At 35.4% G+C, this 26,190-nt stretch overlaps 1 protein-coding gene across 4 annotated transcripts in view; it reads left to right on the forward strand.

Annotated features, from left to right (window-relative positions):
• Positions 1-26,190, forward strand: part of spoon (A-kinase anchor protein spoonbill) — a 72,164-nt gene that overhangs the window by 36,195 nt on the left and 9,779 nt on the right. For 2 of the 4 annotated variants that reach the window (XM_085957896.1, XM_085957898.1), the window contains exons 2-3: positions 20,938-21,977; positions 24,348-24,591. In XM_085957896.1, the coding sequence (XP_085814022.1) occupies positions 20,973-21,977; positions 24,348-24,591 (1,249 nt within the window). In that variant the 5' untranslated portion in view covers positions 20,938-20,972. Of the gene's footprint in view, positions 1-2,417; positions 2,521-10,019; positions 10,203-20,937; positions 21,978-24,347; positions 24,592-26,190 lie in introns of those variants that run through there. The other 2 variants (XM_085957899.1, XM_085957897.1) reach the window with 2 other exon arrangements.

The following is a 26,190-nucleotide window of genomic DNA, read 5'->3' on the forward strand; positions in this document are numbered from 1 at the left end:
TTTTACGCATAAGCATTTTATCTACAAATAGCTAAAAGTAGATTTTTTTGTATATAATAATAAATGGGGTATCCATGATTTAAGGGCCTAAATAAAGTGCGAGTTCTTCATGGCAACGGGAGTGTTAAGGAAAAAGGTTTTTTCACTTGTTGATCTCTTTTTTTAATAGGTAGTGTAGGCCTCCGAATCCTCGGCTAGCTCCGGGCCTGGAGTGGAGGTACATTCAAATTGTAGGAAGAACAGGTAGGCACTATGTCTAGTCCAATAAAAGAACTTATTACGATATTAAAACAATTTATTAGGTTCCGCGTCCACAAAGGTCACAAAGTACAAATTGTCTAAGTCCGAAACCACAAAATTATTAAAAAGTCTTATTTAAGATATAACACTAATTACATAACTAACACAATTATTATTCAGTTGATTGAGAATTAATCTACTTTTATCCGTAAGCGAGATTGCGCGAACACGGGGCACCGCGATAAAAGGTTGGGGACCGGGTCCGGTAATGAAAAGATAAACTCGCGAATAAAACGACTAAGTCGCTGGGTGACACTTCACTCCTATCTGTCAAAGTGACAGTAGGTAGAGAGGTAGGTATCTGCCTGTAGGTATCAGGACCTAGGCGAGTACCTCCTCACAAGTCCTGGCGACTTGTATGTGAAAATGTTGAGAAAATTACGCCGCTGACCTTCGCAGGTTCAGGGTCGTAAATGCGGGCGTAGACTGATTTTGAATTTAAAAATATTGGGTTTATATGCAAATCTGGCCGATTTCATCCCTTAGCTCAACGTTTTTCGGGTGACAAAATTAATTAACGGTTTCCTTACGAGAGTGGCGGAAATTGTGCAATGACTAATTACCCGCGACATCTACGTAAGGGCCGACTAAGAAAAATTATAGGCGCGAGTCGGCGCTCGCCGCTGGGCAGCGTCGCTCACTCGTCACGTACGTCCTTCGAGTACCTAGGAGTACTGAGATCGTGTAATTGAAGAAGCAGTACCGCAGTGTTTCTGGGCCAGCCCCACGAAAACCGCACCTACGAAGGCGTGCGAGGCATCGACGGATTCGTGGTTGAATTACCTATCGATACAGCACACCCCCCGCGTGGTGGCGCTCTTCATGGCTGAGGGAGGGGCGTTCCCGCGGCGGCCGGCTTTACGGGCCCTAGCGGCGCGAAGGTACCTCTCACCCAGAAACAAGAGTACTACAAAGTTAGCCTGAATGATAAGGCGTCATATGCCAGTGGTTAACTGGGCATATTTGCGGCACCAGGCCTTCGACAGCGCATATCAATCCTTCGGCCAACTACCGTTGGGGGGCTCAACTTTGAGGCGCCCCGACGGCCTGAATACCTACTTGACGTTGGTCTAAGAATATGAACTCGGTAGATTGGTAATTTAATTACAAAATAAAAGCTTAATATAAACCCATATTACGCGGGGAAGTTACTCGATTCTAATATATAAACGTATTGGTCGCGCAATCTTTCTCACGTTAACAACTAATATAGCTCGGTGTCGCCACAGGCACATACTTACGACTAGTTGACGGATGTCATTCCGTCAACCAAACATATAGGCAGTAATAATTGCTTAGTACATACTCATACCTAGCCGATCAAAGATTTCCCGCACTTTATTCCAGTACGTGGTCTCCTTGATCGACCAAAATCATTGATCCGATTCTCCCGTCGCGCGTGAGCGTGATGCCGTCATACACGCGAGCGAGAGGGGCTCTGTCACTGCAAAGCGAGCAAATTCGTATCTCGAAATCGGTTTCTACACATACGACAGAGACGCCGTCGTATGTGCGAGCAGGAAAGCTGCCAGAATACCGATTCGGAAACGCCGCGCGCGGAATGACCGCGGATATTAATAATCGAAATTGAAATGAAAATTAATTGCGCGGGATCGTGATTATAATCGGATCGATGATTGCCTAGGTGTTGCTACGCTTTGTGATTGCACATACGTGCAAAAGGGAGCCTTCGCAACAGGCCTATGAGCATATATTAACAATTACTGTGCCGTGTACGTGCGACGCGCAGCGACATCGATCTATATGCACTTATCACTACGTACATCTTAGCTATCTAATTACATACCCTCAACGCCCATCCATAAGTCCCCCTTTATTACTATTTAATCCTTTGCCTTACATATAATATTTTACAATTTACACTATACATTATTATAAACAAATCATATTTAATTTAATTACCCTTTACCATATTTGACAACCAAACAAAAATTTAATCTTATACTATATTACCTATTACCTATTATTTACATGGTCAGTGGCGACCGACTTAACCATCCACAGTTCACTCTGAGAAGCCGTGGGGCCTGTCAGAGCAAACTGCGGGACTTTACATATGAAATATTTTGTTCAGCTTTGCCAAGGGTCATCATCATTTCATCGGTGGCGCATTGACTACCAGGGTCAGACCGAGCGGCTGGGTGGCATTACTCCTTATGGGAGCGCCCCCCACAGGGGCGGAAAAACCTGTCGGTGACAGTAGGTATATTTTATTTATCAACACTAAATATAGTGTGATTTTGATATTTTGACGCCATGAGAGCTAAATAAACGCAAGCGCAATCCATAATTCGAGAAACATGTTGTAAAATTAAATGGCATTTGTGACAAATTTATCCTCGATAGACAATTCTAGTTTCAAATTCGACCGGCTGCCAATTTACGATGGTAGATCTATATTAAAATTATCAATTAATAAGTTTGAAAGGCATTAACAATCGCTTGTACTGGAAATCATAATAGTTATCAAATCGACATGGAAAAATGCATACATTTTGCTAGGTATTTATGCTAATGTATTAGGTATAAATACATTACCGTCAAACAAATGTACCTACATTTATTATCATGTATTTATATTTTATGCCATCAAAAACGTGCTCGTGGAGATTGAAATATCTTCGCTCAAAAATATATCCACTATTTGAGTGGTGCTTTGACTGCGATTGACACTGATCGATTCATCATTCGGATGGGCACATTTACCGGTGTATTTCGGTGGCCATTCAAGCCGATTGTGTTCACAAATTTTATGATAAAATTGCCCACAATGATGATATTACAAATTTTATAATATCTCGGTCATAAAATAAAATACGGCTCGAGGCATGCGGACCATGACAATATAAAATTTTAATAAGAAAAATACTTATCTGACAGATAGCTACGCAAAGTATCTCGTTTATCTTTTTTGCACTTAGCGCGGGAAAGCTATTTTAAGTTTAATAACATTTCGGATACATCAACTTTACTATTGCAGTTACCGTTCACCGACAATGTATATCCTATATAGTACTGAACGTATTTTTGTTTTTATTTACATAATTTAATTTTCTGGGTTTTTTACTCTAAACAACTCTCAAAAAATGTTGAAAGTCAGATGACGAGGTGTCAATGTTATACCAATCGATGTATAATACTATTATAGTCTAATATATTCTGTTTTTTTCTGTTAGTAAACTACGATGGCCGCGCGGCATAAGCGTTGGCCTATAGCGTCGTGGGTCCCAGGTTCGAATCCTGGGTCTGTCGAATACGCATATTGTTTTCAAATTTGTGTTCGAGTCTGAGTATGGACCTAATGGGTTGAGCAAGTGGCTGACATCCACTTCTCGTAAAAACAAAATTTGTTAATACAAAACCTCCACTCTGTGGACGCCCATAATATTATGATCTTATTAGAATCGGACATAGTCGAAAATGAAGGCAAATTTATTGATGGGCTAACACAAAATAATTTGAACGACGAATAAAATGTGTTCATCGTGTAATATAATATTCTCCTTCCAATTATGCTACAGCCTGAATAAAACCTTAACCGCCTGTCCTAGTCCTGCACGCCAAGCAACTCCGACGTGTGACTCCATTGTCCATCGATCCAGCGGAGGCGTGGTCTTTTCGCCTCAGTGTTCGATGGGAATTATCTTCAGAATCCGTGTGTTTGGCATGCGGTGGACTTGCCCTGCCCACATGAGCTTGCAGTATTTTAGCAATGGATATGTTGAACAGCTTTTCATTGTGTGATATTTTCCGTGCCGTGGCCGTATCACAGTTCACCGCGAGATGTACCAAATTCGTGTCTAATTATAACAAATAAACAATACGTAATAAAAGCCGCGAAAGACAAGAAAATAATATGTAGGTAAATAAATTAGAAATACAATCATATCGTATAATTTATATAAATTCTGGTAGGAACTCCTTAGTATCAAGTCGTAACTATCACAAAATGACAGCGTCATTATCAGATATTTGATACCAATCAATATCAAATGAATGTTCTTATTGAATGTAATAAAATTGGAACATTACTGCAATACACCACGAATGTAAATGCTATACGGCCATTTCTTTCCGATAAGACAGCCCACGGTGAACTGTGGTACGGCGAAATGTAATATGTATAATTTACATGTAACCGATGTTTACCACCGTTGGGGGTACCAACTGCTAAAATAGTACACTGGAAAAATATTGGCTATTATACCCAGGATGGCCGCGCGATCGATAGCGTCGTGGGTCCCAGCTTCGAATCCTGGGAATTATTGTTGTTCAATTTGTGTATGAGTCAGAGTATGGACCTAATATGTTGAGCAACTGGCTGACATCCATTTCTCGTAAAAACAAACACACGTACACTCTGTGGTAGCCCATATTATGATCTTATTGCGATTGGACATGGTCGAATTTTTTTATGGAAAGTCCTTTTTTTAATCGGTATCTTAATGTTTGAATAACAAGACTTATGACGAATATGGACCTTCTGGCGGAATTACATGTTATTTAAAATTTCAGTATACTAGGTGCAAAGAAACTATATTAACAAACGCAGTCATGTTACCGGTGGAAATAATGAAATGATACCAGTAAAACTTAATGATCACGGATTTACGTGTACCTAAACATTGACACAATGAGGGATAAATGTTTGTAAATGTTTTACTTTAGTCATTGTTAATGTGTGTTTTAAATGTGGCGGATTATTCGGCAAAAGGGGTCACGATTCTAACAAGGTTGAGAACCCTATAGGTAAAATAGGCATCTCGTTTAGTGTTTTACTAACCTTGGAATATTTAGAGACTTCGTTAAAATTTATTAAACTCGCGGCTCTTTATTTCTATACCACCTATAAAAGATTTAAGATTCTGTATTCAAAACGACAAGATGCGTGCTTCACGAGAAGTCGTATTTTTGGGTCTCCTTTAACGCTTTGGCTACAATGAAGTGTCCTTTTAACATGCTGACGAGTCGGAACGTCTCTGTCGCCGGTTTCCACAAAACGTCCATTGGAAATACCATCGGGAAATATTTTCGTCTATTTCTGGGAGACAGGCTTCCATCCCAAACGCTCTCCGAGATCAGCATTTCTTACTCACTGTACATTCTCCTGCATAAGAGATTGAAACTTTCGTATGCTTTCAAGTTATGATAATTTAAATTAGGTAAACTTTCGTCGTAAATATGATTATTTTTAAAAATGTCTTTAAAACGTCCAGTGTCATACGCTTTCTAAACTCTAAATCAAACGTGGTTCAGATGACCATACGTAAGCATGTTGTACATTATGATTGGAAAATTCTTTACATGTTTAAGTACCTTATCTATTTTGTATAGCGATTATACTACATTGATTTGTTACGGGTCGTAAATATTGTTTGTTTTCTATGGTTTTATGACATGTCTCAGTACTTATATTATTCAACATTGTACAATTTTAATACATTTAGGTCGTGAAATAGATCAGCTAATTTTATCATCTCGCTGATTGCGCAAGATCAAAGGTCGTCGCTTGAGATCGGAAATGGCAAGACTATTTTCGCGACCGCAAATTCTTAATCTATCAAGTATTTTGATTAAATATTATGGGTCGGTAATATAACAATTTAACACATTACATATTCACGTATAGCGCCATTTCTCTAACCGTCACTCTCTAGTGTTATAAATTAAGAATACAAATTATGAGACAGTATAAATATACGTATTACATTGTTGCATTTGGTTTTTGGGTTGTCACCGTGTACATATTCTTCATACTTTCCTCGACTTTAAAAGTAAGCTGAACTAGAAATGAAAAAATACATTTTGACAAACCGAATACAATAAGAACAATAACAACCGTCGTATACAATACAACATGTTATTAATTTATACTCGATCATTATTGAATCTCCTTCTTTATTTACTAAATAACGATTATACGCTCTTAATATTTATCTCTTGGCTTAGACTACCGCTCCAATGAAATTACTGTATCGCAAAAGGTAAGATAAACTTCTTTAATTAGTTTCACAAAATCCTTTTTTCTTATCTAACAATCCGCAGGTTACGTGACGTAAATACTAGATGATACGGAATAAAAATCACTAACTAATAATTATTAGTCGTTTTAATGTTTTTTTCCGTGTGTTCAAATTAAATCGGTATTTACTGGACGTAAGTATAATGAATGGAAATCTTACATTGCAAGAAAGTGTCCCAAGTGGAGATTGCCAAAACCTATTACGAAACAATGAAAAATGATTGAATAATTATGATAAGGTGACACGAGAACAACCGGTCACAAACTGGAGCATTTTTTCTCGTCAGCAGCTTTCTCTCCACCCGGGCAAACCTTTACGTATTACGCCTACGTCCAAAGCGTCGTGACACCGACTAAAATCAGAATGAAATGCTGTGATAGCGATTAAAACTTGCGACATTTTGACCCGCGGCACGGCCGCCATGTACGCATGATTGAGAACTTAAATAATTTCGCGGAGAAAGCCATTATTTGTATAATATTATACATTTTAAATGTTATCAATATTATTGTGACAGAACAGTTTAATATTTCATCTCGAATGGCTATCAGCAAAGCAAAGTGCGAAATTGTAACACTCGCCTCATACGTGTGGGTACGGGTACCAAGTATTGAATTTGCAAATAATCAATTGTTTTAGCCATAATAATACCACTGTTTGTGTCGCACACTGCTAGTGGTTGTAGTTTGCGAACCAGTGGCGCACACAGGATTTAATATTGGGAGGGGCCCAAGGAGGAGAATGTAAATTAGTCCCATAGGCTCTTTTTCTTCTTCACAGCCTAATTTCTCGTTTATCGGTCTTTTGTCTATTGCACTCGGTGTACCTATACCATGGTCCCCACATCCTGAAACGGGCCCTCAGGCTAGGATATTTAGCGGCCCCCTACCTACCGCTAAGATTAAAGGCAGTGTGAAACACTAAATTAACGTTTTAAAAATTGTGTTTTAGTTCAAATTAAGGGTACTTATACAGTGAATTAATGGAGATTTTTAATACATCTACTTTAATAATGGAGCTTTCGAGTATCGACACATAATAATCAAAAAATATATTGCACAATTATATAAGTATTTGAAAATGTTCATAGCCATGAAGTATAATAGCGTAAACACACGCGTCAATATCATTTTACTCCCTACTTCAATTATAGTTTTGTCAATTTATGGCTATCCGTATGTTGTAGCTTAACCACTGGGGAATGCCAAAAGAAATGGCGTATTTCAAAAAAACACTACCTTATTCTTAGGTCAATAATTATTATAAAGCAACCAATATTCGTAGGATGTTTATCAAACTTGAATGGTCAAAGACATAGCTTATAATTAGTATCTTTAGAATTATCTTCAAATGTGTTGATCATGCCGATTTTTTGAATAATAAAATGCCTAATTCTTGTCAAATTTGGGATCACAGAGATTATCAATATAATTTTTTATCGTGAATATTTTACTAAAATTATCTCGTCATAAATTATACTAATAGTTTTATAAATGCGTTTAAAAATTAATAAATGTAAAAAATCTTAACACCACTGCATATTCATGTACCGAAATATGACTATATTCTAAAATATTAGAGCGAGAGGTTTAAAAGCATACTATTTTATGTAACAAAAATACTTTATGCAGTCATCAAATGTTTAAAATAAATATAAAGGATAATAAGGCTTCAAAATTATATAAATAGATTATCTACAACGTTTAAGGAGTGTCCAGGATCATGGTTTGAAAATACAATAAAAACTCAATTTTGACCTACGCCGAGCATGTCCCCCCTTAATCATCGTATATCATTTAATCATGCAATTAAATCATACATAACTTTGAATATTTCATAGATAGAATATTTTTAATATAGGTATTATAGTTTGGTTTGGCAGGGGATAATGAATTTAAAAAAAATGGACTAACAATACTTATAATATGTATTCTTAATCCAACGAAAACAAATAAGTATGAATGAAAGAGTGTGCACAATTTTGCCGTATCGCCTAAAGCCCTTAAGTATACCAAAACTATTATGATTTGGTTTAGGCAAGATTTAATTGATTTTTTAAAACTAACTATTAATACCATTTGTAAATTGTAGTTTTATTTTAATAATAACAAATACGTATGACTAACAAAGTTTTATGTGCACTATTTATGGCGAATCTTAACAGCCTACTACATATGCTGGCCATGTGCGATGGATTGGAATATTTTGAGTCCGAATTTTTTTTATATACGCCGCCTAAGGCTGATCATCCGTAGTTATTGCGAGAATAATCTGGGTTTATCTACCGGAATTCGGATAAGTGCGTCATCTTCGTCATCCGATTTCAATACTATAATATGCATACTGTCATGAAAACAAATCATATTATATCCGGATTCGTTTATCGGGAATTGACTTCCCTTTCTAATTAGAGCTTGTGATTTCTCGAGAATCCTCGAGAACCCTGAGAAAACATTATTATGAGATTACTTAGTCTTGCTGAACATTTTTGAAACTGTTTTTAAAAAATCCATTCAGAATATTCAAGTCGAGCTTTTTTTGCCTTTCTAAAAACTTTTTGTCTTAAATTCCGGTTGCAGTCGGCAGCTTAGACTATTAATTTTGTCGACATTCGAGATTGACCTTTTCTGATTATTTCTCTACAATTCACGCGATATTTTCTCGATCACAACAACTACTTTAATTGTATCTGCTAGGTATGAAATATCTTTAATTATAATATGTATATCTATATATAACATCTAATTATAATTATAATATGTATATCTATATCCACCCATTACAGAACTACCCCATTCTGTACTACATATTACATTGAATTTCGGCAATAGCTAGAAAATTACATTTAATATTAAATTACGTATTGTATTAATTACATTGTATTGTATCGAATTGATTATAATATTAATTTCAATTTATTTTCGCGCGACGTTTACCTTTGAACTTTTCTGCAATAAATTCAACTATTGACAACAATCCAACATCAAAAGGTCAACGAGGTGCTTGATAACATGTTATGTGAAGGTGATTTTGGTCACACTTTGTTGAGTGTTGTGTTATCAATTTTATTTGCTGAATGATATTATGTATTTCGCGGGAGATATTTAAAAATTTAGCGCGTTTATGTTTATCTACTGAAATTGACCATTTTCGCTATTTATATTTTAAAACGTTATGTTGTTAGTTGCACGTTAAAATTAGTCTACAAAATTGACTGGTCTAATAACTTTGCAGATTTAACAAACTTTAAATACCTACGTTGTATGCTCAAAGAATACATGAATCTTCACTAAAAGATAAATGACTTGCAGTTAATTTAATCATTTCTTTCCGTATATAATATGGAGAATGATGTCTTCAATGTCTTTGTTTTTTTCTGATATCAGTAACAGGGTGAATATATGTAGTAAAGTATTGCTAATAGCGCCAAAAATTCAATACGACACACTTGCGCCGGCGTCTTCATAATAAATACACCGGTCAATCAAAATTCCCGGCATGCAAAAAATGCAGTCATCTGCGGCAGGCAACGTTACCAATCACTGCAGCGCCAGAGGTACGGTGCGGTACGCCCCGCTCACGATCGTGTTTACCGGCCGGCCCCGCGAGTTCGCAGCGAGGCGAGCCACGTCGAACCACGTGCGCCGTTTCTTCGCCGAACGTTCCGCCCGCGCCAGTTGCGAATGCACCGTGAGCGCGAGCGTATACTGCGAGCGCAATACAACCTTCCGGATATCAAAATATAACGTTTTAATTTAGACAGTAAAAGTTCACCCCCTTGCTTTCTTGCTTCATCAGTAATTTATGTGACAGTTTGCCAACGCGATGGGTACTATTTGCCCAGCTAGATATTTACACGTAAGTAATGCAATAATGTGTTATAATAATTATTTACCACGCGTTTGTTGATTTCAAACTTCTTATCAACGTATGTTTTTACATCAATAAACCTGTCTACATTACTACGACGTATATTCACCGTATGGACGGTGTAAAGTGTGATAATGTTGCCGACAATTTGTAGGTTATTTTGTGCAACGCGGGAGGTAATATTACATAACATTATTATTGTAAATACATTACTTTCCGGCCGATCACTGCACTTGTATTCTTGTCATTATTTTCGTAATTTATGAACCTCATTTGAATAGCGACCGGGCCGAGCATAGCGCTTCGGACGGCTTATCAGCCATCCATCGCGGGGCGATTCGGAGCGCGAAACTCACTTGGCTTCGTGAAAGGCACTCACTTTCTTGGTCGGATTCGACCTCCCGCGGGATGAAATCCGCATACCGCCCTCGGTAGGAAGAAAACACGACGTCCTTTCCTTGCCACCGCGTGGTCGAATTAATTAATACCAGCAATCTGTATATGAATTATTCAATTGGTAGGTACTAATTTATCTGTCCTCAGCGTGTTTTTATTTTTAAATTGATAGTATATGGAATTAATTGCTTTTACTCATTTACTTGAGTTACTATTATTTGGTTGCACCATGGAAACATACATCTCAGTGTTTTTTTTTGTATAAATTCTTTTACACCATCTCTATTGTAGATACCAAGATAATAATTCTTATACCTGCCTAGATAAATAGGTTATCTGTCACCTGTTGTACGCACAAGCAAATTATACATTTTTGTTCCCGACACGCCTTTTGTATAACAGAGTTTTCACACTTTGGGCAATAAATTGTTTCATTTTATTGCCCGTCGTAAATTTTAACTTATTTTATTATTATATCGCATTTCTATTTTTAAGTTATTTATTGCACTCGCGGTGCAATACCTATTTTAGCATTATTCTGTCATGTGATTGTGTCAACCGTAGTTAGTTACGATACGATGTCCGTATTGTATGTTGTATAGGTATATGCGATTACATCCCCTATCGGGGCCTATCGCTACTTGACGATAATATTATATAACATGTCTACGATAGCGATTTATTTATTCTAACGATGTTTTTTCAATGAAAATTTCCATCTGTGTCAATATTTTCGTATATAAAACATTATTAGCCAGCGTGGAAACCGGTTTCTTCTGCTGAGTGTATAACAATTCTCTTTCCCGGCAATTAAACGAGTAAAATAATGTAATATTGTGTTACATGCCTGTTATCTAGTCTTTTTACCACAATTATAGGATGTGGTGAATAATATTGTTTATATCTAGGCTTACACTATGATAATAACTACAGATTTCCCTAAGCCTAAATATTATTTTTAAATCCACCGACCGTTTTTATCAAATTTAATCAAATCGGTATTTCAAAGAATCTCATTCAAACCGTTCTCACTGCCTTATTTACGCATGGGATATTATCGTCTTTTGTGTAATATCCTTCTGTTACCGTTATCAAAATGATACAATTTTATTTTCATACAATACTCTCACGCTGTTGCACGTCGCGATTTAAGTGAGTGATGTGGTTAAATTTGTTTTCGTTTTCAAATATGTTCGTTATCGATTTGGTATGTTTATAATATATTAATATTCATAAAAAATATTCGTATTTGCAGACATAAATATTCCTCATGCACATCACCGGAAATAATATGTAGCTACAATTTGCCTATATTGAATGGACTTGGCTGGCTGTTGATGGCGATTCTAATTTGACACGAAACTGTTTAATCGACGCTAATGTAACAATTATGATGTCATTGATTTCGGCTGTCTTTACCCATTGTATTAGTGTATATTACACATTATAAGTAGATATGTACGTGTATGACATTTTTAATAACAATGAGCAAGGATGAGTTCTCATCTATGACGATGACGTATTTACGTTGGGTTAATCATTATTTTACATTTACATTTAAAATGTATACCTATTGTGGTTGAGCGTAATTGTACATATCGAAAGATTTGTAGTGACTTTTTTAAATGCATAGATCTGAGATAATTCTTTGAAAATTTTAAGGTGTATGTAAATTGCCGTCTGTTTGGGTCAGTTTCAGTATTTTGTCCCATTCGGTGACATGAATAGCAATTTTTTTTCATGAATTCATTGGCATATTATGGAAACTTCATCATTTACGTATGTTTGTAGGTATATGTGTACCAATTTGCATAATACTAAAACTGATTTATTTCCATCAAAACACCTAGTGTGTAAATTACAGTAGGTATATAGGCTTGCATTATAATATTTAGTTATTGTTAAAATAACATAATATATATTATGTTGGCTGGCCTTCCCACTTAAATAATAGCTAATTATTTTAATTACATTGCACGGCATTAAGTAGTTATCATTCACAACTATAAACCCCGTGGCAATGTTGGCTGCAACCTGCAACGACATATCGTTGCATTAATAAGTTCCTATTATTGCAGCGCAATTAAACCCGTTAGAGCTGTGTCAAATTTTTAAATGCCAAACCATTTCTATTGGCCACAGTTATGTATGCATCAAGGCCGCCTGGAGAGTGCAAAATATTTTTCGATTGTGAAAGGTCGATACATTTCGCGGCGTGAGAGCCTGTCGCCCCACAATCCGGTCGCCGTCTGCTTTGACGCCCTGGGCCTCATTCTGAAACGGATATCGAGCCTGACTCCGAATACCATCATCCCCTTCTATATCGCTTTCTAACGAGGGCATTCTTATCTACCGGCCGAGATATGAATCTCGTCTCCCGCCGGTATAATAGTATCTCACTCTTCGCGCCGTTGTAATTTATAATATTTACACAATAATTTGTACTGCGACTACGGTTCTTGTGAATCTTTTCCGTTACAACACTTGGTGGCCGATCCCTGTACGTTTTAGTGTAGCTGAACAGTAAACTTTATTGAACATACATAATTTTGTAAACACTTCTGAGAAAATATATTATAACATAACCAATAGAAAAAATCTTTTTGAAAAAAGGAAGACACCCCGCAGGAATCGAATCTGCATCTCGGGTATTGCGCCCACGCACATATACCACTATGCTAAAGGATTCATACTTATTTGCGACAAATTTTAACTAATGGCTTTTAATACTTACTGTACTTAGTACCTACATTTTCAAAAAGATTTTGCTATCAAATCGGTTATAATATATTTTCCCAGAAGTGTTTTCAATATTATGTATGTTCAATAATTAGAATGTTACATTCTTAAATCTTGTGAATTATTCGTTGATTGTAAACTTTATATTTCCGCTATTCCGATATTATTATCCGCGTTGGCGCCTTGTAAATGGCAACCGCCATCGTTGAGTCTATGGATGTGTAATGTATGAACGTAGGTCGGACATACCTACTCGATTTTTTTTAATGTTCATGTAAATACATATTCTAAGTAATGATAGTTCGGTGCATTTGGCTGCCTATGTTTGTACAAACAATAATTGATTTAGTCTTCACAGTTCACAGGCAGTTACGTGAATACTTTATTTCCGGTACAAGTCGAACATTTAAAATGGTCGGTGTGTGCAGTAAAACAATAGGTACAACACAAAAATAACAGTAGGCACCGTGAATTCATAAAAAACCCAGTTTCAAAGTCTATCTTTATTCATATCTCCATTTAATATTTCGTGGAATTTACTGATTGAACTAATCTACAATTCTGTTGAATTGCTTACGAATTGTTACAGGTGCAATTTGAATCTCATTTGTAAAATTACTTACAACAGCAAATATAATCATTAGACTTAATAGTCTTTTTTTCCCGCTTCAATTTCGTATTTCATTAAATTTAGGCTTTATCTTCTATCTGCTAGAGTTTGTTTTCTTCCTCTCTCGTAGAGACGAAAAAGACATTTGTGTGTACAGATCAAATTTAACATTACCTATCCGTTTTGTTGGTGTGTTACACAACGTGCACGCATGTCACCAATCACTGCACTTGACTTTAATGAATACTAACTTTTCCCTGAACTGTGGACAGTAATTTGGCTATATTTAACACCGAACCAACATGCCACTGTTTGGCGTGTTGATTGGTGTTAATTGATACTGATTACTCCAACTGAAAAATAATAATTTTGCACGGAATTTTATGATAGAATATTAAATTTCAACTTTTTGTGAAGAGCATACCTTGCTGACGTGTAGAACCACTGGGTAGATGCCACATTGTTATTTTTTATAACTATTAATTATGTTGTTGATGGAGTCAGATTTGTACAATGTCACGTGTATAATAAAAAAGCAATAGGTACCAAACAATAATAATTGACACTGACAGGAAATTCCTTACATCAGGTTTCGAGTTTATACTGTAGTCTGTATAGTTGTTTGATTTTAACAGTAGAAAATATTATCGTTTTTTAATTGATTTGTTTTCATAATATCGATCGGTTGAATGAATTACACTTTTAATAATATGCACACTCGTTATTCGAATGATGAAGTTAGTTCATTTTTATCGGTGATAACTTTTTTAGTGGAGATTTTTGTTTTCATTGTTTCGATTTCAGCCTGTTACTCAAATCATTGCATAAGATGTTGCACACACACTAATAATAAAATTATGCTCGTCGTATAATGTATTTACCTTCCACGTTTTCCTCTTGGCATTAGTATTTACTTACTATTCTATCGTGTTATTTTACCAGTTCTAATCGACTGATCGGCTTGTATTATTATAATGTATGATTTCAGTATGTCTGTTGTCTTTATCGGTTATTATCAAATTTGTGAAAGTTTTAGAAGAAAATCTTTTTCCTGTTGTGCCATATCTGTTATCGGACAACTGCGATGTCGCTGATAATAAATAAAGATGGGTACTGAGCTCAAACTAGCGTCACTGGAGATGTTCCCCTGAATGACAATTTGTATAAATTAATAACTCTAAAGATGCCGCATGGTGTGGCCAACGTATACCAACTTTCTGTTTCTTATTTATCCGATTATTTCTTTAGTCTTGTTCATCCTCGACATTCGAAAGTTTCTAGTTGTATGAACGTTTTTTTCTAATACTGACCGCGGCTCCACTGCGTATTAGTAGGACCGAAAAGATATAGCATTTTACCATTCTGAGTCCCAGTTGCTTTAGGCCGTGGTCTTCGCTATAATGCTCATCAGTCGTATAAAATCAGACCTGTCTTTATCAACTCAGCATCAGCTGTTTAAATATATATACATGACTCACCAGCATTTTACGAAAATGAAAACTGCCGTTTTTGTTTCCATGTCCCGCATGTTCACGCGAATAAAATAATTTGTTTAATACGTCTGATTTCTAGGTGATGTGATACACGTGAACAAACCTGTTTTACCACATCAACAACAATATTGTATCTTTCATATACGGAAAGTATTTCAACCCATATCCTCAAGTCCTTTAAGTTGTGTTGATGGTATTAACCATTATTACATACAATATTTACACTGTGTAGTGTTGTATCGATTCAAAGTAAGTACCTAATACACTCCGTACCATCGTAAGGTTTCTGTCGTATCCACTGCCTATGATATGAAGTATTAAAAATGACAAGCTGCAATAATTGTTTTAGCTGTCTTGAAAATCACAATATATTTGTAATATCACTATATTACCGAGACGATATAATATGTTTTACATTTTCAAATAAATTTGTATAGTTACTTAACCGACCCAATAAGTGCATAGTATCTCATTTCGTACGGATGGAACAACAAATCAATCCACTCTATTCATGCAATCGTCTTGCGGGTATTTTGTTCAGAAACCTCTCGTTTGTATGTATGCGATTTAGGGTAAACGTTAAATGATCGCTTAGTATCGAGTCTTCGCCATCGGGAGTTATACTAGGAAGTTCGATACTATGTTGTGGCCAGATTTAATGTACAATGTTATGTTTTCTGTTGCTTACTGACTATTATTTATTGTTCACAGCATAAAAATAACATGTCCACACTTCAATCATTCACCCGGCGTGAAAACCTATTGGTCTCGCAATTTCCCATATCGATAAAAGGTTGAACGTTATGACCGTACCGAATCTCGGACATTATCGAGAATGCTATGAAAAAATATATTAATATTATGTAGATTAGAAATGGTGAAATGCAGTAGGTAATTTATAATAAAAAATATAAATTAGATACTTGTTAATTAATGGTATTGATTAAAAATGTACTTAACCTTTTCCGTTAGGCTTCGGCCACATAGGCAGGTGCCCTGCTTGGTGGCTACGTGCTAGGTGACATTTCCTATAGAACGAGCGCACACTATTCTATCGCAATGGCCACACTGCACGCTTCGCGACTCGCTACGTGATTATGAGTCACCTCGTGAGTCTCACGGCCAACAAACGTGTTGGTTATTTTTATTGTGTCACCTACTGATTTTGCAAAATGACAGATGTTTCTTCAGTATGACGAACGCCAAACACCGTATATTGTGAGGTTATGAATAATGACGAATGGGATGAATGCATCCAACAAGTTCGAATTTGAGACTTTCGAAATTTTAAACTTAAATTCTCTGTTAGAAGTAGCTTTCTGGTTAGTTTTGAAAGTGACATAGGTATCGTTGGTGACTTGAGCAATCCAAAATGTCAAATGAATTTGTACCTAAGCACGTAGCCTGCAATGTGGCAGTAGTGTTTTTAGTGACAAGCATAGCATCTAGCTCAGGACTACCGAAGCACCTGCCTATGTGGCCGAAGCCTTACCTATATGAGCTTAGGTCACGGTAAACAGCTTCTTAAATATTTCATAAACCCCCTTGTGTCGCCTACCATACAGATAACTGCCTAATAACATGTCTAGATCGAAGTTATCTTTAATTTATTTTATACTGAAATAAAATTGATGCAGCATTTGAACATTTGAGGCAACAATGATGAGTATGAGTTCAGAAAATATATACTTAGCTTGGTAACGTGACAGTCTGCAGAACCATTCGGCCGTGGTAACTTACTAATTCGGTATTTAATTGGGTATTCCAATGAAATGTCGTAACAGCGTGATTAGTATCTACACAATTTCCAGAAATATTGTTTTTTTTTTCCATTTGCATTCCATTCCAATCAGCTGACATTACAATAACGACGTCAAAATGATATAGTACCTATATTATAGGTATAATTACAAATTACGGGTGTGTCCATGGTATACCTATTTGGTATATTAAAATATCAACACCCAAAAAGTAAACTGAGTTATTCGAAAACGAACAATTATCAGCCGAGGGAAAAAAATATGATAAATCTGTAATAAATATTAATTAATTATGGTTTTCGTTCACCCTTCGTTTATTTTGCGGCGAATACTGCAATGTACGTATATTTTTTATTCTGTAACATGTATAGATATTTCAATTAAAATCGCACGCGCATTCTAAATTAAGTAGTTTCGTTTTTATATCAAGTGGCATAATTGATTTAAATTCAAAGTTACCTGAATTATGTTTACGGTATACTTGATTATTTTGATAGCTGCCACTTGCGTTTCTCAGTTCTGCCATTGTATGTGGTTGTACTAGTCACTAAATAATCGTAATTTTAAAAGACCTCTTTTGTGTGTACATAAGTCATAAACGAATCTTATGGTTCGATGTTTTTATATTATTACTATTCCTATCCACTAGATCTGCATTCAATTCGCAGTTAAGACTGACTGCAGATTAACATCAGTAGAATGGGAAGTACCAACGTCATAACCGTGTTTTAATAAAAGTAACTCGGACCGGTGTTTAAATATGACTATAATAATCATGTTTTTAATTCGTATTAAAATAATATATGCACACATTTCATTGAAATCGTACGGCCTTGATTTTTTTTATACTCCATCCAATCACAATCTATTTTCATGGTGCACCACGTTACCACGTACTAAGCACTAAGGTGACAATATTGGTACAATACTATGTCCACGTGAGAAAACCAATCTATGTTTTTTTTTTAATTAGATTCATTCTTTTTCTTTTGCTGCGTTTTTATTTCAGTTATAATATTATGGGACTATGCTTGCCTTAATTGTCCGTGTTATGAGATGATCAAAATTATTTTGTTATAATTTCCCAAAAAAAAAAAATACCTCGAAAGCCTTCACTCAAATATTAAAATAGCGACCAACGAAATAAAAAAAATAATAATCCTTTTTACAGTTAATTTTCTCAAGGCTAACGCTTAACGAAAAGCCATTCAATCCGTTTCATAACTTTGACAATTATGTCTTAATGTGTGATGTGTACATCATTATAAAATTATTAACAACATAATAATACACCCGTGATGTCTGACTAACAGAGAGTATCCGGATATGTAAATTAAATTTTGGCGCTTTTAAACCATGACGAAACCGGAAAATTGAATCTGGAATTGTAGCCGGAGGAGATCCGGTCTGGTAGTTTAACCACCGTTGCTGTTCTTCGCGAATAATCCCTTGTCCTTCGAGAAACCCTGTAATATAATTATACCTATATCTGACGCGACTCTTGATTCACCACTGTGATTTATTTCTACATACATTGTAATCCTTGCACCGGTAGAAATTGTGAAAGTGGTTGATGTGGGTTGTGATTCGTCCGACTTTGGTGACCACGTTGCACAATAACATCGAATCTAAAATGATGTAATGTCATCACTCGTTAGTGTAATGTACCTAGTCGGTCAAAGTTTTTACCGACGCGATATCTTGCATTTGCACGTTGCTTATTAGCAGCCTCGGTGTTATTTTATTTCGATGACAACATAATGCCACAATAATGGTTATTGTTATGAGTGCAAAAAAACTTAATAAACCATAAAGTCATCGTTGATCATCTCGATGTTTTGCGTTTTTAACCCTACTTCTGCAGTTACTTCTGTATATTATTGGAAGCATTCCGCTTTTTGATCAAGTCATTGACGCAAGACTGCCCTCAGCTTCTCTTCATCTTTAAAAGTTCTCAAATTTCTGTGTCAAATTAGTAATAATATTCAATATATTATATATATATATATGTATCCCTCTTCTGTAACATTATACTATAGCTGAAAAGGTCCCGATAGATTCTAATGTTGTATCGTTAATTCAATACCTACTGAATATACACAATGTTTGACAGACGTGGGTTTAAAATGCTTGGGCGATAGCTCTTCTTATTCACTGAGCTTTCTATCCGTCTATGATTCGCGTGAACTATTGCTAATAGCTACGCTATATCAAGCTAAGTGTTTCAAATTCCGAATAAATTTTATATTAAGTATGTAGGTAGCATATTTCTGAGATTTTTAAAAATTAATTATTTTTTCTTCACCTTGCTTGCATCTTATCACTCGCTGACCTTTGATTGTTTCGGAGACATTAAAACATCCTTAACCCAATGCTTACAGGCCCTTTTAATTAATTTTGTAATTAACGTGTTAATTTGCATTTGAAAAGTAATTAGCAAAAACACAATTTTGTGCGGCCCGTAAACATTGTGATTGTTTCGGAGACATTAAAACATCCTTAACCCAATGCTTACAGGCCCTTTTAATTAATTTTGTAATTAACGTGTTAATTTGCATTTGAAAAGTAATTAGCAAAAACACAATTTTGTGCGGCCCGTAAACATTGGGTTAACAAATAATCGCATGTTATTTTTCTGTTCATTAACGTATAGATAATTGGAAAAAACTATTGTATTTGTGCAATTTACATTATCACTTGTCTTCCGCGGATGTTGTTTTTACTAAATAATGCCATCAGGCGATTTTATTTTTATTGAGTGCATCACGCCACGTTTTATTTGTATCGCGATTATTTTACCATTTTATTCTGGAAATAGTTTCAATTTCCGATAGATCGAACTCTCGCTATGGAATTTTTTCGGCACGATTTCTCTTTCTCCTTGATAATATAATAATTATTGGGTAGAGCTTTATTGAAGTTAGCCTTCACACATTTATTTATACTTTCATTGAGGCCACTCCCTATTTTACAATATAAATTTCCATGTTTTATTAAGGTTAAACCAATTAATTAAAAAGCCACTAGTGAATAGGTATTATAATAATCTTACTAATATTCAGTTAGAATCAAGAGTCAGTTAGCATCTGAGAAATATTGTCAAGTTTCGTAAAGATCTTTTTTTCTCCCATATATTTCATTATCTCATTTTTTGAAATATATTTTCAGCGAAATTTGTTAGTTTAATAAATTGTTTTTTATGTACTAACATTTTGTCCAGACTTAAACAGTACTTAACTATGTTAGGTTTTTGTGTAGGATCAAAGTTCAATCCCCCTTCGAAGTGAATGAGTTAAATTGGCATGAGCCCTTGGGAGGTCTGCAACAGCTTGTCTCTCTTTGTATTTCAAGTCTGTAGACATTTTATTGCTTATCAAATAATATCATTTATTTTTATTATTAAATAAGGTTTAACAATAATTGTACATATTTTTTATATATGTAATACATAATTGACATAAAAAAGAAAAATTGTTTGTGTAACTGTTTTAGTCAACACTTTTCCTATGTGAAGTATGCTTCTATGGTTATGATAGTCACTTGATATCTTTTTATTAAAGTCATCTGGTCTGCTGACCCTTATTTACTCTGATTATACTTTTTTATCATTATTATTTTCACTTGTTCACCATATTTTCTAGTTCCTTAATGTTGATATTTAACACACATTGTGATTGCTGTGTTTATAAAATAGTGTACTAATGATTTATTTTCTGTTGTTACAGGTGTGTCCTGATTGTGTTAAAAGTGGCTCGAAAAAATGGCTTTCTACCGCCAGCTGTTAGTGTTAACCGTACCGTCAGTGGCAGTTTTATTTGGAATATATTGGTACAGGCGCAAAAGGGGATGCGCCAACAGTGACCCAGGTGGAAATACGAGAAATATAAAGACTTTGAAAGAGGAACTGGAGGAGGCCTCGACCCCGCCCGTCGATCTCCCAGGTAGCCCCAACAAACAAACGGTTTCCAAGTCTGCCCCCATCGACATTATGCCCAACGGAATCAATTCGCAACGTTCCTCGCCCCTTCAATTGACTGACAAACAACTCGACATAGAGATAGAAAAGGCCAAGTCGCAGAAGTTTTACGAAATGGAATACCCTCTGAAAAAGAACTCCAAGGAAAACACGCCTCCTTCGATGGACCGCGCTAAATCCTTCAATTCCAGGACGCCTTCTCCGCTCACCAAGTCTCCGGAAAGCTTTGACAACTTCGAGTCTCGTTCTGTCATGGAAGGATCCATTTCTATGGATATGAATAATCATATTTTGTCTTGTAAATTGAACGACGATTTAGCGAAGTTGACAGTTCAATCGGTCGAAAAGGTTGAACGTGCCTCCGCTAAATCTGAATCACCTTCAAAGGAGATCGTCATAGAAGAAGTAAAAAGTGACGTGGTCCACGCGTCAACGTGTACTCCCCCCAAAGTAGCAGAAAAGTCCAAGAACAATAAGAAATCAAAAAAGCAATCGAGAGATAGTAAAACAGTAAAAAGAAACGTTTTCACGGAATCCATTGACGGCGTTCCCGTGGAAGCTGTAAAAGAAGAAATTGTTTCAAATAGTGATAAGGATTTAGTGACATGTGAAATTGTTCAAGTGGATCAAGAAAAAATCGACAGTGGCTTAGATAGTGTTGTGCCTGTGACCTCTTTGATATCCGAGGAACAGGACGCCCACATCGTTGACAGGGACACATCCAATCGCAGCCCCGATGGATTGTTGGCTAGCCCCTCCATCAACAGCTTCTTTGACAACCATAGTGAGGTGAGACTAATTGTTTTTTTTTATATATGTCAAATATCAAAGATCTCTTGCTGTTGTCTTGCGCTTTAGAATCACTGTTATCATTATTTATCTCTGAACCATCCAATGACTGCCTATATCAGTAATGGCAAACGTACGGCACGGACCATAATGCTACCCAAGTGTGCGCTAGTGTGATATTCTTGCTGGATGGTTTTATGCTCATTTGAACATGTCTGAACGTGTGTACCATCTCGCCAAATGCAGTTGAGTTTGATTTTTTTCATTTTTACAATAGTGTATTGCAGTATATTTATGTAATCAGCGTAAACATCGGAACTGAATTTGTTAAATTTGGGGGTGAAATAATTCCTTAGTGGCCATTGAAAGTATTTTTGTACCTAAGCATAAAAGGGGCTCGCGACCCCTGGCCTATATCCATCTTGAAGGGAACAGTGCTATTGTTTGGCCCATAAATTAAATCAATATATTCATCACCTTATTATTTATTTTCATAAAATAATCGCTTGCAGGGTCATATAGACACAAGTCTATTTTTCATCCAGATTCCTTCCAAGCCAATTCTGTATTGGTCAAATTGTTTTTTAATATTCCTAATCAAAGCAGTCATGATTAAGAAAGTATAATATACGAAATGTATTTCAACATTTTTTAGTTCACACACATCTAGTAACAAGTAGGTACCTATTATGAAATTTCAATATCGAACTAAACCAATCAAATGATATGGTAAAAATATTGAATTGTAATTCTCTCATTATTTTAATGACCTGAGTGAATTTCACCTGAGGAATTGTTTTAGTTTGCACTACTGTCGATTATAGTAATTGTTTTTTTTATATATATAATATTATGTAAAAATTGAGTGCAAATGAATTGATGTTACCAGCTCATTATTTGGCAAAGTCACCATCATATCATCAGTCGGATACTTTAGTCCCAATTTGTTTAGGCATTTTTGCTTGATCATTTATTTTAAGATAAAAAGCTGGTGTAATGCCATTATTCTTATAATGGTAATATTATATACTTTTAAGATTACACTATTTTATTCTAGGTAGGTGGAAGAATTCACTCAATGAATTAGGTACAAAAAATCGTTTTATCATAACCAACTCAAACTGTCTCGGCTGCATAAAAAAAATATTTACAAATTACTAAGTATATGATTTTTATAAGTTATACACTACATATAATGTATATACATACATTATGTTCTGAATTGAAATAACAAGAATCTCTATCAGGTTTGATTGTCAGATTTGGATCTCTCATGTTTTTGTAAAAAGAAACATGATAAAAACTGTTTGTACAGCTATTATCTTTTTTTAAACAAAACAACTAATAAATATTACTTGAATTAAAGGTTATTTACTTTTAAAATTTATACTGTGTGAAGTGTGTTTACCTAATTTGTTCCAATCAAAATTTTCTGAAGGCCGGCCTGCCGAGTATGAAAAGTAAGTTGACATGAATGTCAAGTGATGAAAAATTTAATCAATTTACTATTGTAGTCATAATGGTTATTATTGAAAAACCTCTGGTACTGGTATTAGATTTTAATTGATTTTTTTTTATATACATACTCATTTTATGTACCTTAAATCTAATAATGATCCAACTACTGTTTCTAATTTAAATTTTCTAAGTGTGTTACGTTACTGTGATATTTGATTAGTTTCTATTCACGTCCTTGACATATTCACATTATAAGTTGTAAATGCATTGCTCCAGGTTTAGTTCCGTTATACAAACTAATGTCAGGCGGAGAACTGTCTATTCGTAATCACTTATAGTCTTACACAGATAATCGACTCAGCCTCAACTTATCGTAACTGTCAAAACAGTACCTGGCTTAATATAATTGAACAAAATATCGAAAGAAAAAAGCGCATTCTTGATGCGAGATCTTGTATCAATGCTATAAAAATATCGAATGAATCTGTTATTGCTAGAGTGCTTTTCATTCGCTTTTAAGAAATATATTTTATTGTGTTTGGCCTTTTATTGCTGACACCGCGACTGGCACGTTTGGAGTACTTGGCCATTAGATATAATCAACGTGTTATTTAAACGTGGTAATTAAAAGTTCAGCAGTGATTATGTTAATGTTATGAGATGCATTAAATGTTTTAGCCACAAGCGACAACCATACTGCCAGCTTCCAGTTTGAGCCAAACTATTTTTTTCAATCCTTGATGTTGACTATGTTAACAATTGAGTCACATAATGCAGGATTTTCCTTGTTGTATACATAATCGCAAAATCAAAACATTTCAGATACATATCAACACATGATTAATAATTTGTATAAGGTGGTAGCGAGACATTTGAGTCAAAATATTTTATGAATGTTTTTCTTGTATCCAGGGCTCAAATGACAGTGGCAAAGGATGCTCAGAGTCACCTAGCCCTCCACCCACTAGTGCAGGAGACCTAATCCAGAACAGCAACGGCATTTTGAGACACCAGTTCTTCATTCCGCACGCGGTGGTCGGCCTCCTCATTGGCATCAAGCGTAGCTTTCTGCAGAAGCTCAACGAGGTCTCCGCCGCTAAAGTCTTCATTAAATCTCACCCAGAGACGCGCAAGCTTAAAATTTGCGTGATTGAAGGTATACTGGTCATTATATTGTTCACTATTCCTAATAGGCTATTTAGATTTTATGCCTGTATGGGGATCGTCAAGGGTAACGGAGTCATTCCATTCAGCGGAGTTCACAATCCTCGGCAGTGAGGATATCGACGATGAGGAAGGAGAAGAATTATATCAAAGTGTAATCTCTTGTTATCAGAATATTAAGATTTACCTGCAGGTTTTGTTTATACATTGTGATAATTTTGTTATCAAGGTCTCTGCAATACTTGTGCCACATTTACATACTGATGTGGGTACCTTTTACTTGGCCCAACCGCGATGGTTTAAAAAAAGAATCCCTCTGCTGATGAGCCCTCTTTCAGTTTTGACTTACATGCACTTTCCTTTAATTGCAAACCTCTCCAAACCAATAGATCATACTATTATTACCAATTAACAGTTATGATTGTCTATGTACAAAACTGTGTACGCCTCAGCCTATGTGCTAAAAGCTTAATATCCTTTATGGCAGTGACTGTTAAGATCAGAAATAAATAGTGCACAGTAAGCTTTGTCAGTCATATTATGTAATTGTTTTCATTGAACTAAGACTACAAATTGCGGATAGTGTTGGTTAGTTATTTAAATTCAATTAAACCCTGCGTAAACCAAGCCATAATAGATAGTAGTCAAAAAAAATATTCGTTTATAAAATATCTAAAATTATGCCATGATTAAATCATATAATTTTAGATATTTATAGATGGAAGAATATTTTTTATCTATTATGGCAGGGCTTAATGCATTTTAAAAAACTAACCAACACCTGTAATATATTGTATTCTTAATAATTCAACGAAAACAAATAACTATATCTGAAAATCGCCCATGGCATACCTAAACTATTATAATTTGGTTGAGGCAGGGTTTACTTGAATTTTAAAAACTAATCAGCACCATCTGGAATAATTTGTCATCTTAGTTCAATGAAAACAATTAAGTATGACCGGCAAAGTTTAGTGTGCACTATTTATGTCCGATCTTAACAGCCGACCTCCACCCGTCGCCACTTGCTATATTGTGGTAATCAATGATTGAGCCTAACATATTTTAACTGTTGCGAAAATACACAAACAGATGAATCACATACATTTCAATATCATCAATCTGTCACTTTGACATGTCTGAACTACGAAAACTCATTTGAAACCTAAAGTCGGGTATTCATTTGCGAGCCGTAACTGTAACCAACTCTAGATGGGAGGCGGCTCTCGTGGTGCAGTGGATAAGGCGCTGGCCTTCCACTCGAGAGTTCTAGGCTCGATTCCCGGTCATGACAAAAACGTTTATGTGTTTTTCTCAAAGCCTGGGTGTTTGTGATTGTTCAAAATTACTAACAACCACCTTGTACGAAAAAGCAAGGACATGGTTATTAATAATTCTAAAAAAAAAAAAAAAACTAGATGGGAAATAAAGGCTTGCGAACTAATTATTTGGCGTCCATACCGGTTACTTACTGTATTTGCAACAGTCACAGTTACGACTTGATAATGAGTACCCGGCATTACATGACTTACATGACATTACATGAAGTATGTACTTGTTCCTATGTTACAGTAGGTAGGTTTGATTTACT

The sequence above is a fragment of the Rhyacophila brunnea genome, unplaced genomic scaffold (genome assembly GCF_057557595.1).
Source record: "Rhyacophila brunnea isolate RB1 unplaced genomic scaffold, BYU_Rbru_1.0 scaffold_7, whole genome shotgun sequence".
NCBI classification, from domain to species: domain Eukaryota; kingdom Metazoa; phylum Arthropoda; class Insecta; order Trichoptera; family Rhyacophilidae; genus Rhyacophila; species Rhyacophila brunnea.